Source organism: Prunus dulcis, chromosome 5 (assembly GCF_902201215.1).
Source record: "Prunus dulcis chromosome 5, ALMONDv2, whole genome shotgun sequence".
Lineage (NCBI taxonomy): Eukaryota > Viridiplantae > Streptophyta > Magnoliopsida > Rosales > Rosaceae > Prunus > Prunus dulcis.
In genome coordinates this window covers 8,173,103-8,188,643 of record NC_047654.1, presented here as the reverse complement: position 1 = coordinate 8,188,643, position 15,541 = coordinate 8,173,103, and the positions used below count along the sequence as shown (strand labels likewise).

General features: G+C 39.1%; 3 protein-coding genes across 3 annotated transcripts; 2 read left to right on the top strand and 1 right to left on the bottom strand.

Annotated features, from left to right (window-relative positions):
• Window positions 1–409: 409 nt before the first annotated feature.
• On the top strand, window positions 410–1,977 carry LOC117627983. Its single transcript, XM_034360316.1, has one exon. It carries the CDS (start codon window positions 655–657, stop codon window positions 1,747–1,749), a length of 1,095 nt encoding a protein of 364 aa, XP_034216207.1. The 5' UTR covers window positions 410–654; the 3' UTR covers window positions 1,750–1,977.
• A 2,029-nt stretch (window positions 1,978–4,006) lies between these two features.
• On the bottom strand, window positions 4,007–6,059 carry LOC117627010 (UDP-glucuronate 4-epimerase 5). The gene has a single exon (XM_034358876.1). The coding sequence runs from the start codon at window positions 5,700–5,702 to the stop codon at window positions 4,392–4,394; it is 1,311 nt and encodes a 436-aa protein (XP_034214767.1). The 5' UTR covers window positions 5,703–6,059; the 3' UTR covers window positions 4,007–4,391.
• Window positions 6,060–11,897: 5,838 nt separating this feature from the next.
• LOC117627009 (primary amine oxidase-like) lies at window positions 11,898–15,113 on the top strand. The gene is made up of 4 exons (XM_034358875.1): window positions 11,898–13,316; window positions 13,531–13,644; window positions 13,933–14,480; window positions 14,578–15,113. The coding sequence occupies exons 1-4, from the start codon at window positions 12,009–12,011 to the stop codon at window positions 14,786–14,788; spliced, it is 2,181 nt and encodes a 726-aa protein (XP_034214766.1). The 5' UTR covers window positions 11,898–12,008; the 3' UTR covers window positions 14,789–15,113.
• The last annotated feature ends 428 nt before the right edge of the window (window positions 15,114–15,541 follow it).

Here is a 15,541-nt window from a genome sequence, read left to right as displayed (position 1 = left end):
CAATAGATCAACATACCTAACAATAAAACACAACCAACGAGGACAATACATTCCACGTCCTAACTTTGGCGAAAAACAAATCTATAATCTGTAAATTAATTCAAGAAGATTGTCAACCAAAAGTAGGGATCAATTTAGTAAAAGCTTTTTTAAAAAAGAATTTTTATATCCAGTTCAAGCAATACAATTCCTTCCTTTACACACATGGAATGTCTGCCTAGTCGCTTTTCTGTATTTAGAAAAAAAAAAAACAAAAAAAAAAAACTCATCTTTGCTTAAAGAAAAATGAAATCTAAACAACATTTTCTATTATTTATTTATTATTATTATTATTATTATTTTGGGTTTAGAGAGGAACAGATAGAAGGGAATATAAAATTTTATTATATTTGAGTCTTAAAATGTAAATTTGTACAATGGGGTTTTGAAAATCATGTTTACCGATAGAAAGGAAAAACCCGCTAAAAACCCAGCGACTTTCATACGAGCCGAACTCGGCGACCTCTTGCAATCGAACCGTTGCCGGCAGCGCCCTCTTGCAATCAAACCGTTGAGGCTAGAAATCGCCACTCTTGAATCTGACTCGACAATCGCAGTGGTCAAGCCTTGTTGTCTTGCAAATTTGCAACCCTCCAATATCTGAAACCACTGGCAATGCTTAAACATACCAAATTTACCAAAAGGTTAGAAGAAACCCTAAACCCATTTACCCTATTGATTAGATATTGCCATTTTCAATCGAAGCTGTGTTTTAATTCTTCGAGCCCATCATCGTGTTTGGCACCCCCGAAAATTGTAGAAAACAGTGTTGCGATTTTCTGGGATTTGGATACCAAACCACCCAAATCAGTGTCGCCCTACGAAGCCGCCGTCAAGCTCAAGAGGGCGGCTTCGTCTTTTGGGCTCGTTCGCCATATGATAGCGTATGCGAACCGGCATGCGCTTAATTATGTTCCACAGGTTGTCAGAGAAAGGAAAGAGAGGAACAGGGTTGTGATTAGGGATGGTGAATTGAACGTTTGTAGGGTTTGCGGGAGGAGATTTTATACTAATGAGAAGCTTTTGAATCATTTCAAGATTCATGAGAGGGAGCATGCGAAGAGGTTGAACCAGATTGAGTCTGCTAGAGGGAGCAGGAGGGTGAAGCTGGTGGGCAAGTATTCAATGAAGATGGAGAAGTATAAGAATGGTGCAAGGGATGTCTTGACACCCAAGGCGGGGCAGGGTTTGGCGGACGAGGTGAAGCGGGCAGGGTTTTGGGTTCGGAGCGTGATGGATAACCCTCAGAGGGTGGATGCTGCATTGAGGAATCACATTGTGGATATGATGGATCACAAAAGAGCTGAGTGTTTGATGCTTGTGTCGGATGATTCGGATTTTGTGGATGTTGTGATGGAGGCCAAGCTGAGATGTCTCAAGACGGTGGTTGTGGGGGATTTTGGTGACGGGGCTCTGAAGAGGGCTGCGGATTCGGGGTTTTCTTGGAATGAAATTCTAATCGGGAAGGCGAAGAAGGAGGCGGTGTCAGTTGTGGGGAAATGGAAAGACCGTGATGTGTTGAAGAGATTGGAGTGGACATACAAGCCAGATGAGGAGCAAAGTGTGAATAGCTGGGATGATGAGGTTGATGGTGAAAGCGAGGATGAGGAAATTGAAGGTATCGTTGATGGAGTGAATGACAATTTAGGGAAGGATGTTAGTGGCAGATGGTGGGAGCTTGACTCTGATGCTGATTCCTCTAAATGTTGATCTTTTGGTGATTGAGTACAAAGTCAATTTAAAAAGGGAGGAGCATTTGATTGAGAGAGAGAGAGAGAGAGAGAGAGAGAGAGAGAGAGAGAGAGCAAAGCCCTGTATCATGTATTCTGCTTATTGTTTTGTATATTTCCCCCATTTTGTGGGGCAGTAGCTTGTTTCGATTATATCCTGTCACCTCTTTTGGAAAATTAAATGATATCGACAGAGAGATTAGAATTCCATTTGGGTTAAACTTTAAGCTGGTAATGGAGAAAAAGAATAGAGATTGGAGATTAGAATGCCATTTGGGTTTGGGTTTAATACTTCTGAAACTTTTCAGTTTAAATTGTTTAACGTCAGATTAGTAGCCAACGAGATATGCTCAAAACCCATGTTGATCTTCAGTACCTGTTTCTCTCAAGCCAAAATGATAGCACTAGCAAAGCCAAAAGAGAATGAAAAAGACGTTATGTTCCCTCCCCACCAGGGTGAGAAAATGGAAAGGAAGTTATGTTCTTTAAAGCTAACTACATGATCAGCAACTTCTAACAAGCCCTAGCACACCAACCTAAAACCCCGAACAACAGGGCGAAAACATAAAAGCACTTCTTTTTTGGGTCTGGAAAAACTGAAAGCACTTGAACGCGGCAATGTTCACTCATAATAAGGTATCAGGTACATACATGAGTGTCACTTGTAAGGATATAAAATTGAAAGACAATCCAGACAAATTTCAAACTTGTGGGAGTCATCTACCACTACTATTGTTTGTACAGAATGTAAGAGCTTAGAAAGGGGAAAACTAGTGTGCTATCCGTCCAAGAAAAAGTGAGTATCATAGATGGAACATGCTTGAGCAATGCGCTCAGCAATTTATGAAAAGCGAATAATAGATGTCCAATATGTTTTCAAGTTTAAAAAGATATCAAAAAAATTTCAAGATCTGGGTACTTGACCAAGGATCCATGACCTGCAAAACCCTCTCCCTCTCCCTCTCCCTCTCCCAAGCCAACTTACACAACCAACAAACACCGCATTCTTTCATGATTTTGAGGAAATTTTACCTTCTGTTGCGAACTAGGACCTCCTTGCGAACTAGGACCTCCTCCTATATGTTATTCGGTGCCTAGATAGGCTTGGAATTGCCCATCCAATTATCATTCATAAACAGCTTTCAGTGAGCTTCAATTACTTTCTAATAAATCTGACGGAATTCTACCCATCTAGAAATACACAAGGAGGCTGCACAGTAGATCAATATTCCTACATAACTGTCAAGGAATAGAAAGAAATCCAAGGAATATATCCTAATCCTCAAAGCCATCCACCCAGCGTGCAACTTCAAATTAATAAACTTGGTTAACGAATGGCAACCACAAGCATTAGCCCAATTGGTTGTCACACCTTTCCTCCAAATAGATTGTCCCTGGTTCAAATCCCTCCTTCCCAAATATTGTAGATGACCAAAAAAACTTGGTTTGAAAAATAAACAGGGGAAACAAGAAATCTGTAGATTGAGAATTCCAACCAAATATTTGTTAAGACCCCCGTCCTCTGGTTGTAAATGCACCAGAGCGTTGCCTAACCTCTGAAACAATACTTTCTCAACTTCCCAAGACAATTCTTTTGCAATGTACTAATAAATTTCAATGTGCGTTTTTGTTTTTGTTTTTGTTGAGCAGTAAGCTCCTCTACTTTATCTCTACTCATTAGTTCCTGTAACAAAGTGGCAGGATTGATGGGTTTAAATTTAAATACTGGCAGGATAGAGAATATAACCTACATAACTGTAAAGGAATAGAAAGAAATCCAAGGACACAACGAAATCCTTTCTACAAGAGTGAAGAACAAGCAAACTGCATATAAACTGCTAAGCAGACAATGAAGTAGCTGAGTATGAGCTGTGAGGCTGTGCAAGAGAGAACCTCAAGACCATTTTTCTATACACTAGCAATGACAATACACATCAATGACCCCTAATGCCACAGGACACAATGCCACAATTGCATAAGCTCTAGTATAGCAGGAGAATCAAATGCATTATCATCCATACCAGTGTGAAAGTAAATCCAACAACATCAATGTGAAACTATATCACATCCAATTACAGTAGTTCCATTTAGTAAGCAGGCACAAAATAATCACTCAACATTAGGAGCAAGAATACAAGAGAAACACTTGGTATCAAATATTTCCAAATCATGACCAGAAACCATTCTGAATAAAAAAAACTGGAGGTGAAACTGAAATGTCAAACAACTAATAAATATAATTCAAAAGCCCAATGCATGAATGTTTTTATTTATTGAAATCATTAAAAGACAAAAATAAAGTCCACCAATCAGCAAATTGCTTTGATCTATGAGTCAAGGGCTGTACAGCGAAAACTAAAAATGAACAACCTAAAGAAACAAATGAACCAACATGTGGAAAAACAAATGAGGTGCCTCCAGTTTTTTTTCTCGATACAACTCAGGTAGACCCTGCAATGGAAAGCCCTCAACTAACAAACGAAACCATCAACGAATAACATCCATCTTCTTATAATAGTATCACGAGCGATGGTGCCAAGATTGCAAAACGGGTAGAGACATATGTAAATGAATGCTAAGAACAAATACAGTGACTTAAAAGCACAATATGAAGCAGAACATTCACCAGGAACTTTTCTTTCCAGACCCGGGATAATAACTCAGGTACCACCGCACAAACTTCTTCAGCCCTGTCTCCAAATCAGTCCCTGGTTTGTACCTGAGCTCCTTGTGTGCTAAGCTTATATTGGCATGTGTAAACTTGACATCCCCATTTCGCGGCATTGGCAATACCTTCCTCTTAGCCTTGACCTTCAAAAGCTTCTCTAAAATGTTCACCAGCTCACTCACTGGAACCGGCGACGTGTTCCCCAAATTGAATATCCTCAATTGAGCCGGACCCTTCTTCTTCCCACCACTCCCTGTACTCTTCTTCGCTGTGTCCAATGCCGCCACGCAGCCCTTTACAACATCGTCAATGTAGGTAAAATCTCGGGCCACAGAACCATGATCAGGCGCTTCAAAGATGGTAATTGTCTTCCCTTTCAAAATATCCTTAGTGAAAAAGAAGTAAGCCATGTCAGGCCTTCCCCAAGGTCCATAAACTGTGAAAAACCGCAACCCAGTAATCGAAAGCCCGTAAATATGGTTATAAGTATGTGCAATCTCCTCTCCAGCCTTCTTGGTAGCCGCATAGAGACTGGCTGGCTGGTCAGTTCGATCCTTCTCCGAAAAGGGTACCTTGGAATTGAGCCCATAAACCGAACTAGAAGAAGCCCAGACAATCGCCGGTTGTGGATTCACTGATTTACAGACTTCCAAAATGTTCACAAACCCAGCAATGTTGCTGTGAACATAAGACCCTGGATTCTGCATTGCGTATCGAACCCCGGCTTGTGCAGCAAGGTGCATTATGTGACTAAAAGCCACAACATCGAAGAGCTTCTTGAGCAACGACGAGTCGTTGATATCCCCTTCAACGACAAATACTCCATTGCGTTCTAGAAGCTTCTGGCGGTCGCGCTTGAGCCGAGGCTCGTAGTAGTGGTTGAAGTTATCAAGACCCAAAACCCCGTCGCCTCGGCGCTTCAGAGCGATCGAAACGTGGGTCCCGACAAAGCCTGCAGCGCCGGTAACAAGGACGGTGAGTCCATGGCTCGATCGCCTCTGGGCCGAGCGGGTGACCCGTTTTTCCCAACTCGGGCCGCCCCAAGAGTCGTTTAGGGATCGGCGAGAAGGCAGAGAAGGCGATGGCGACGAGAGAACGTAGTAGAAGAGAATGAAGACGAGAAAGAACGAGGACCAAAGAGTGAGCTTGGAGAGCGAGGTGTGAAACCTGAGGCGGTGAATGTAGGGCTGGGATTTTTCAAGCTTGAACTTTCCGGGAGTGGAGGGTATGTTATCAAGGTGTGAGATTGGCTTCAGCTGTGACATTGCCCAATTCGCCAAAAAAAACCCTAATTTCCTCTTCTTCTTTGCAGGGGGTGGGAAAATTAGGGTTAGGGTTTGTGTTTTGGGGTGGAAATGGGGGATATGTAAAGGCTATGCAGGGGAGTCTGTTTTGGTGGTTTTCTCTTTTTCCGGGGTGTTTAGCTAGTGAGAAAATCAAGGGGTTTTGAAAAAGAAAAAGATCGGTTTTTTTTCTTTCTCAGGGTGGAAGGAGGTGGAGGGAGGGGTTTAATTATACAGGTCGGTCGGTTCGGTGGTGGGAAAGTTGGGAACTCTGAGGAGAGATTTTGCCAAATAAAGAAGAGACGAGGGAGAAGGATATGACGGGTATTTTGAAGATTGATTTGGTGGGTTTTGGACTTTTTGACCTCCCTTTGACGTTTCTATTTTCTAGTCATCATCATCTAGAAAAAATGTCTTTTTCATTTTATTTTTTCTTTTATTGACCAGGTCCTACTAAATTTTTATTTTTATTTTTAATATTCGGATAAATAGTAAATCATTAATGGTTGAATGATTTGTTTTGGAGATAAATCTTGGAAATTAAAAGATGGATCGAGAAATACAAATATATAGTAAGTATATATGACGTGTGAAATGTGATTTGGTTACAATACTTTTACTTGGATTCAAATCTAGTAATGTTCGGAATTTTTTGTATTTGGATGCCAGATGAAACTATTTTTTCGGTAGCCTATGAATTCATTTCAGCAATGTGTGTGGGTATATTCGATTTCATATGCTTGATATGTTGTATTTGGCTATTTTGGAAACCATGAGTTTGGCGCACAGCAAGAAAATGATGAATCAACTTGTATTCGTGACGGACAGAACCCTAAATTTTTTTAAACTAGATTTTTGGTTTCATTATAGTTGTCTTTCACTTGATTAAGTTAGGTTTTAAGGTACTCATATAAATTTGATATTCGTTCGTGATTTTGTTATGATAACGTAATTTTATTCCAGGTGGGTTACATCCCATTGTAAATATTCTCGCTATTCAAGTTTTCTTACACTAGTTTACTAAAGAGTTTGATATCCAAGGGCATACATTTAGCTGGCTAGGTGACCTACTTTCCTTTAGCACAATCACCATCTTGGGAAAACAGTAATAATTATTGTTGGCCATTATTTCCTAATTGATTCATCATTAATTACACAAACTAATATGGATAAATTACATGCTGTGAGCCAGCGTGAGGTCCAATAATAATATCACTGTCTAGTCTCTCCTTTATAGAGTAGGATTTTGAGCTGTTTAGGTTATGTAGCCGCGTTTCTTATTTGTGCAGTTTCTCACCTAACAAGCTTCTGTTCATAGAAATGAGTGAGTGAAGAGTTTTCACCTATAACTTGCTTGGACAGCTATAGAGCTCTAATTAAAGAAATAATTAGGTTGTTGTTTTACTAGTTCTGGAAAAACAATTATTGTATTTGCCGATTGTATATAACTTTCCACTCATAACATGCACGTATATGTCTGTATACCTATATTTACAACATGCATACGTAGAGAAAAAGATTAAATATATATAACAAGTCATCGGTGCATGAATTAAATTTTCCACAAGTAGAAGGTGTAATTTTGGGAAATTTGGATTTTTTATTAAACACAGCTAAGACTTTTAGTCTCCTTTTCAAGATGTTTATATATATATATATATATAAAAATATAGACTTCTCGACCAATGCTTGAATCCCCATCAAACGATAAATTTTTAGTGTGATGGTCACACTGCCACATGATATTAAAAAAATTCTTATGAATTTTTGGCACATCTGAACTCTCTGTAAAGTAAAAAAAATTTAGGTTTATCTTCGTATGCACACAGTTTGCATGTGAAAAATAAAATAAAAAATACAGGTGATAATTGAGAAATTAACAAGAGATGATATGGATGGTGAGATGGATTAATATTAATATACAATTAGTTCCTTCAGTAGCAAAGAGTGACGAGGGGTGGGGCAAACTTCAAAAGAAGGCAATCACTCTATAACATTATTATTGAGATATCTTGTTTTCTAATTCAAGTTAGGTCGTCCTCTTTATTGTTTTAGCTGCTAATTGATGAATCACAAAGAAGTAGAACTCACCTAATTTACTTTACTGTAAACTCATCATGCCTGTCATGAAGATTTAAGTTGAAGAAATATTTAGGGACACATATATATATATATATATGTATTAATTCTTGGTTTTATGTTAGCAATAATCAAAATATAGATTCTTTGTTCGTCGAAAATGACTCTACTTTTAATTTGAGAGCAGTGTGTTATAAATCGCTAGGGAGTTATAAGGTGTGCATTAGTGGAGATTGAATATACGCACCTTCAATGAAAATAGAAGTACGAGAAATTAATTATGTTGAGCGGACAATCGTATAAATATGTTACACGCTCACATATATATATGAAAAATAAACAATTAAGCATCGCCAAATACCAATAACATAAAAGATTGGCTCTTTAGAGAATAGAATAGCAAGAAACAAATGAACAAAAAGGGTCACGACGCATGCGCCAACAATGACTTGGCACCTTTGTGTTTTGCTTTTATAAAGTCACATAGACATCTTGTGGAAATAATGTGCCTGATAAATGTGTCGCATCATCGATCACTGATATGGTATGGTCGCATCACATGTATCCATCGCCAATCATCTTATAGAACTCTTCAGGCTTTTTTTTTCTTTTTTTTTTTCTTTTTTTTTTTCTTTTTTTGTCTCCGAAAAGTTAAGATCTATTTCTAGATGGCTAACCTAAGGGGTGTTTGTTGAACTTTTATTAGTACGAAATTTGTATTGTCATATCCTAGTCTTTAGTATAGGTGAAAAATTAGTGTGTGAAGAATTGTTACTGGACGTTTTGGCACAACTCGTTCAATCCTATACTTCCGAAGCATGACTTGACCCATATGAGAAACTGATTTTAGGTAAATCATGACATAATCATGCATTCTAGGATTCCTAATTGGAGTTATTTTCACTCAAAGTATTTTTATCTTAATCTTATTTTTAATAGGATTAGATTTTATCTCTTGAGATTACTTTCCTAGTTGAACTCTATTTTGATTTAAGTTTTATCTTTTCCCGTTAAGACTTGCACGTTGCTCATCTCCTACTTGATTGGTCTAATTAGTTTGTTTTAGGAGATATTGTTTCTCCCACAAAGATTGGTTGTTTGGCATCGTCATTTAGAGTCCATACTAGATCAAAATTGATATTCATGAGTGATACTATTTGTAGTCTCATGTTTGGCGTCCTTACAGGTAGTTGATATTGAATCAAAGTTATTATTCATAATGGCATAGTAGTGTGTCTTTTGTTTTGACGTGATTGACTTGAGTCCATATGGGATCAAGTTTGAGAATCACATTTGAATAGAATTGTTGGACTATTGGGTTTCTCTCTTACTAGAGAGAACCTGCTTTGAATAGAACGTGAGTCTTTATTTTCACAGAGTTTGCTCGACATATTTGGTTTTGCATAGATTGAATTTTGAAGAAAAAGCTCATGCGCATATTTTTCAGATAAGTCATCAAGTGTTCCTTGTTTATTTGGTGATTTATCATATAAGTTCATCATTCATATTGCATTTATATGCATGTCGGTGACTCATACGGTTGAGGGCACCAAGACCGTAGTGGCGGTTTTCCTCCGGCGAGCTTGAAGCAATCGTGACTAGTATTGCGTTCAACATAAGGAGTGTTGAAGATCATCCCGTAACAGAAGTTGAGTTATGAAGAAGTCGGTAAACATTATCTAGAATGAGTCTACGATAAGTGTATGAGTACTTCTTGTAATCATCGTTCTATAGTGGATTTGTGTTGGACTGAGGGGTCCCATGGATTTTCCCCATATGTGGGGTTTTACCACGTAAAATAATTCTCTGCGTGTTCCTTTATTTTTATGCTCAACACGTTCCATGATTGATAAGCCATATCAATCCTGCTACTGAAGTTTAATTTTTGTTTATTGATTATAATATTTAATTGGCCTATTCACCCCCCATCTAGGCATTTTTAGTCATTCTACAGGTATTTTCAACTTTTCTTTCCCACCTTCACATCAAGTCTTCTAATTTTGTTTGACCTTTTCATCGCGAGTCCTCCTATCACTTAAACGTTTTGATCTTTATTTTATGTGATAAAGTGTACGTAGTTCACGTGATTAAGAGTAATTATTTTTCTTTACACTCAAAATCTTGTGTTTGAATCTCCCATTCTCCGATTGCTTATATATATATATATATATATATTAAAAGTGCCATCAATGGCCGGATCCAAGTCTCCTTTATAGGATTAGATTGTAGAGGAGAAGTTCTACATGAGAAAATAGATAGAAAATGTGTACATAAATATTGTGGCAGTTTTTCTCATTCTCATTCTCATAGGACCTGAAATCAATTGTTTCCTTAGAGCACTTTCAGCGGAAGGCTGTGGCTCGAGTAGGAGAGGGCCCAAGCCCCAGGCAGAGGTTCCAGGGCACAAATGCAGCTTGGGTAGCTGGTGGGCTCCACAAGCCTAAGCAAGCCAGAAGGTAAGAATAGCCTGGGCTGTTGCCTGAATTTGCTGACCTCAGCAATGAAAAAAATATTTTAAAAAATCTAAAAAAAAACTAAAAATTTCAGAATTTAAAAAAAAAAAAAAAACTTAGTCATATGCTTCACTTCCCACACCAAAACTCTATACAAATTCATCTACTCATATCTTATGTGAATAGTGATTGCCCTTGAGTTGCCATGACAATGGGTGAAAACACAACAAGCTTTTTGTAAGGGCTGCCACTATTCACATGAATAGTAACAGCCCTTGTCTTACCTTTGTCATTTGCCATGATAAATGGGTAGAAATGCTCTTATAGTGCCTGACATGATTCTAGATTCAGCCTAAACCAAATCCAATGCATGTTTGTTGACCCAAAACAACAATCAAGCATGTTTTGCTCAATTTAGAAAATCAATTACCAAAATTTGCAAAGGAATCAAATTCCAAAATTTGAAAATGAATTCTTCCATTTTCATTACTTATGATAAACACGTGAACAAGTTATATTATATGTTCTTACTCCAATATAACACTATAATTACTCGAGAAGAATCGTTGAGATAAAGTAAGGCGTTTATTTATTTTACTTAGTAAGTAGCGAAGAAAACACTATAATGACTCTCAAAAAGCCCGTTAGCAGACTTAAGTCATGACTCATCCGAGGCCCATTTGATTTAAATTTGTCATAGTGTAAATAAATAAAAACCAATGCCATTCAATTTCTAAACTTCACAAAGGGGATTAATCAATTATTGATTGCTTTTGATGATTTGGGTGCGTGCGAAGTCAGTGGAGAGACCGACTGCTCAACCTCATTCGTCGTCGTTTCGATGATTCGGAGCCTTCAACAATGACTTTTTATTGGTGTCACTGTCATTTTATCATCCAAAGCAAACACGGAATCTTCAGAATATACGAGCCCTCCTGTCGTATGCGACGGCCCCCACTAAAACTCCTGTAGATAAAACCAATGCATGGTAATTATAAACAATTTTTTTCCCCTTAAGCACGGATATGTGGTGTCTCCCAATAGTCACTGATCACAAGATTTAAATGGTGTCCTATATAATAATAGAAATGATCATATCAATAATCAAATGACTAATAATTTTCAATCAAACTTGCGTTACAATAATCTAATACGATCTTGCAACTAAGTTAGAGTTATATAATTAGACAGATTGAAAATTTGAGGGCTCTATACGAAATTTAAAATTTGACTAAACACGTAATTATCTAAATATCTTGACCAAGACAGGCTTTAGTGTATTATTAAGAAAGAAAAAAGAAAGTAACGTCACTATGCAGTATACGCACAAGTGCATGTGTGATCAGTATGCACAACAAGAGGCGACTTGCCTACTGGACTAATTTATAATTGTCACATACTGATTCTCTCAATATTTGGAATCTTTCTCATGCCATCATCCTTATCCTTACCTTAGCAAGCGGCTACCTCTCTATATTATATTAAAAGTTCGATTTTTTAGATCACAGGAGTTTAAAAGATTGTAATTATTTATCGTTGTATATTAATTTAATGATTTAAATTTTTTTAAAAATGAATGCAATAATAAATGGATCGTTGGATTTATATCCAATGGTTATTGACGACAAATCCCTTATTCTTATAGTTCAAGAGCTCAGCACTAATTATATTAATACTCAAACAAGCCAACCAACAAATCTCAGCTCTCACCTTCACACTCACTCTCAAACAGAGCCTTCAGGTGGAGAAAGCTCCCATGGACACCAGAAGCTTTCTGCGTTTCTTCTTTCTCACCCTCTGCATAGCCGTAGCCCTCCTCTTCACCTGGGCCCACCTCCCTTACGGGCCACCCTACGCCTCCGACCTCCTCGACTGCTCCACCAACTCGGCCTGGTGCTCCTCCAAAAACCGCCTCCAGTCCAAACCCCCCAGCCCCACACGCCGCCTCCGCGACCACGCCTCCGACACCCCCCACCACCCTCTCGACCCCCTCACTCTCCCAGAGATCACCGCCGTCCGCTCCATCCTCTCCTCCCATGCGCTCTTCGCCTCCTCCTCCTCCCACGCGCTCCATTCCGTCGAACTCCAAGAGCCCGACAAGTCCCTCATGCTCCGTTGGCACCACGGCGACCCTCTCTTTCCTAGAAAGGCCACCGTCGTCGCGCGTGTGGATGACATGTCGCACGTTCTCACCGTTGATTTGACTACCCGCGAGGTGACCGTGGAGGACACCGCCTCCCACTCCGGTTACCCCACGATGACGCTGGAGGAGATGACCGCGGCCACGTGGGTCCCGCTCATGAACGCGGATTTCAACCGCACGATCGTCCAGCGCGGGGTTGATCTGACGGATCTGGCTTGCCTGCCGCTTTCCACGGGGTGGTACGGCAAGGTGGAGGAGAAAAGGAGGTTGATTAAGGTGCAGTGCTACTCCACCAAGGATACTGTGAACTTCTACATGAGGCCAATCGAAGGATTGACTGTGCTTGTTGACTTGGACACCAAACAAGTGTTGGAGATTTCGGATAAGGGCGGGAGCATCCCCATACCAAAGGCTGCCAACACAGACTATAGGTACTCGGCCCAGAAGCCCAATCAAGTTCTCAAGCTGCTGAAGCCCATATCCATAGAGCAGCCCAATGGGCGGAGTTTTACTGTGGAGGATGATCACTTGGTCAAATGGGCAAATTGGGAATTTCACTTGAAACCCGATGCCCGGGCGGGTGTGATCGTGTCTCAGGCTAAAGTCCGTGACCCGAATACCGGGGAATTTAGGGATGTGATGTACAAAGGGTTTACGTCGGAATTGTTCGTGCCTTACATGGACCCCACTGATGCATGGTACTTCAAGACTTATATGGATGCAGGCGAATATGGGTTCGGATTGCAGGCCATGTCTCTTGACCCGCTTAATGATTGCCCACGCAATGCCTATTATATGGATGGTGTGTTTGCAGCAGCTGATGGAACACCGTACGTCCGATCAAACATGGTTTGTGTGTTTGAGAGCTATGCGGGTGATATCGCGTGGCGGCACACAGAATGTCCGATAACGGGTATGCAGGTAAAGAAACTCAAGTCCAAAAGCAAAACTTAAAAAGAGTAATATTTATTTATTAATTTTTTTAGTAAAAATTAGACTCATCATGCAATTGAACTTTATTTTAGTTTTGTTGAAAATACGGTCTGTAATATGTTCAGTAAATATAATACGCTAATGATTTTCTTATGTATGAATTTTAAATCAAGTGGGCCCTACTTATGTGAGTGTTTGGCAGATTAGAGAAGTAAGGCCAAAGGTGACTTTAGTGGTCAGAATGGCAGCATCAGTGGCTAACTATGACTATATCATCGACTGGGAGTTTCAAACAGATGGACTAATCAGAGTCAAGGTTAGTGGCTTGCTGATTTTATTTTATGAATATAAGTAATAGTCTAAATTAGATTGATAGTGAAAAATATCATGAATATATGAATAATAGGCTTGGTCAATTTTCTTTTGGTTCTTAAATTTCTTGCATCATTTCTTCTTTTAATCTCGATGCCATAAATTATTGTTAATATTATTGATTAGTGGTTATACCGTCGCTAATGTGTCGTGAACATCAACAACTAAAAGTCACCCAAGCAGCAAGTATAGCTATTCTCTAACATTTTTCAATACATATATGCGTATGCAGGTTGGACTGAGTGGGATTTTGATGGTGAAAGGCACCTCCTATGAGAATGTGAACCAAGTGTCTAGCCCAGAGAATCTCCACGGAACACTCTTGTCAGAAAACGTTATTGGCGTTATTCATGACCATTATGTCACATTTTATCTTGATATGGACGTGGACGGCTCAGATAACTCCTTTCTGAAAGTGAATCTCCAAAGGGAGCAAAACTCTCCAAATGAGTCACCAAGGAAAAGCTACTTGAAAGCTACTAAAACCGTGGCCAAAACAGAAAAAGATGCACAAGTTAAGCTAAAACTCTATGACCCATCCGAATTCCATGTGATCAACCCAACAAAAAAGACCCGGGTCGGAAACCCGGTCGGGTATAAATTGGTCCCTGGTGGCACTGCTGCTAGCTTGCTTGATCTAGATGACCCTCCCCAAAAGAGAGGTGCTTTTACGAACAATCAAATTTGGGTTACCCCATACAATAGGAGTGAGCAATGGGCTGGTGGGCTGCTCGTTTGCCAAAGTCAGGGTGAAGATACCCTAGCCGTCTGGTCCGACAGGTAAGCATCTAATTTATTTGTATAATATTTACTGGTAACATCTTTTACAAAAATAGTATCTGAAAATAGTATCTAATTGATGATTTTGATTTTGCAGGGACCGGCCAATCGAGAACAAGGATATTGTTCTCTGGTACACATTAGGTTTTCATCACATACCATGTCAAGAAGACTTCCCTATAATGCCGACGGTGTCATCTAGCTTTGACCTAAAGCCTGTGAATTTCTTTGAGAGCAACCCCATACTTCGAACTCCACCTAATGTTGAGACAGATCTGCCTGTTTGCGTCGCTGCTGCTTCAGCTTAATTAAGCAATGAACATCAAGTGCCTCGAAAGATATTTCTGATCAGCTACTTGTAGAAAGTTACCTCAAAATGTGCCAATTGGGGGCTTGCATGAAATGAGCTTGATGTAACAACTAACAAGAAGTTGTACCGAAACCGATGTGGCCATGAAATAAAAGATCGATGAGTGGAGTTATTGGGAATCTACATTATGTACAGAGGCCATTATGTAAGAAATTAGATTTAGTGATGATGGAATCTCACTTGAAGATTCCAAGGCTCTTATATTGATATTTAATATACCACTAATTTTAGTGGTACGTTATTTAACCTTATTCTTGTCTCTATTTCAGTAATTTTTGAATGAGATCGTATTACCGTCATATAATTTATATTCTTAAATTTCTGTACCCGAAGTTCTATGTTTAACTCGATATCACCATGTTTAGATAAACTAAGTTTGCACTTGTACTTTCCAAACCTAATTAAATTAGTTCTATAATTTAAAGTATTAAAAGTGAATTCGAAATATGATCTTTAAAGTGGAGCCAGTTATGTCATTATCCAGTTTGTGCTTTAACCAAGGGCGGATCTATTACTAGGCTGGAGTGGGCTCTAGCCTAGGGGAAGATTTTTAAATATTAAATATAGTTAAGTTTATTCCTACTCCAATAAATATTAGACTACTACCACTGGCGGACCTATTAAGGAGCAAGGAGGTGCTGCACCTCATCTTGCCAGAAAAATCATTGTAGGTACTTGAAATTGCCCATTT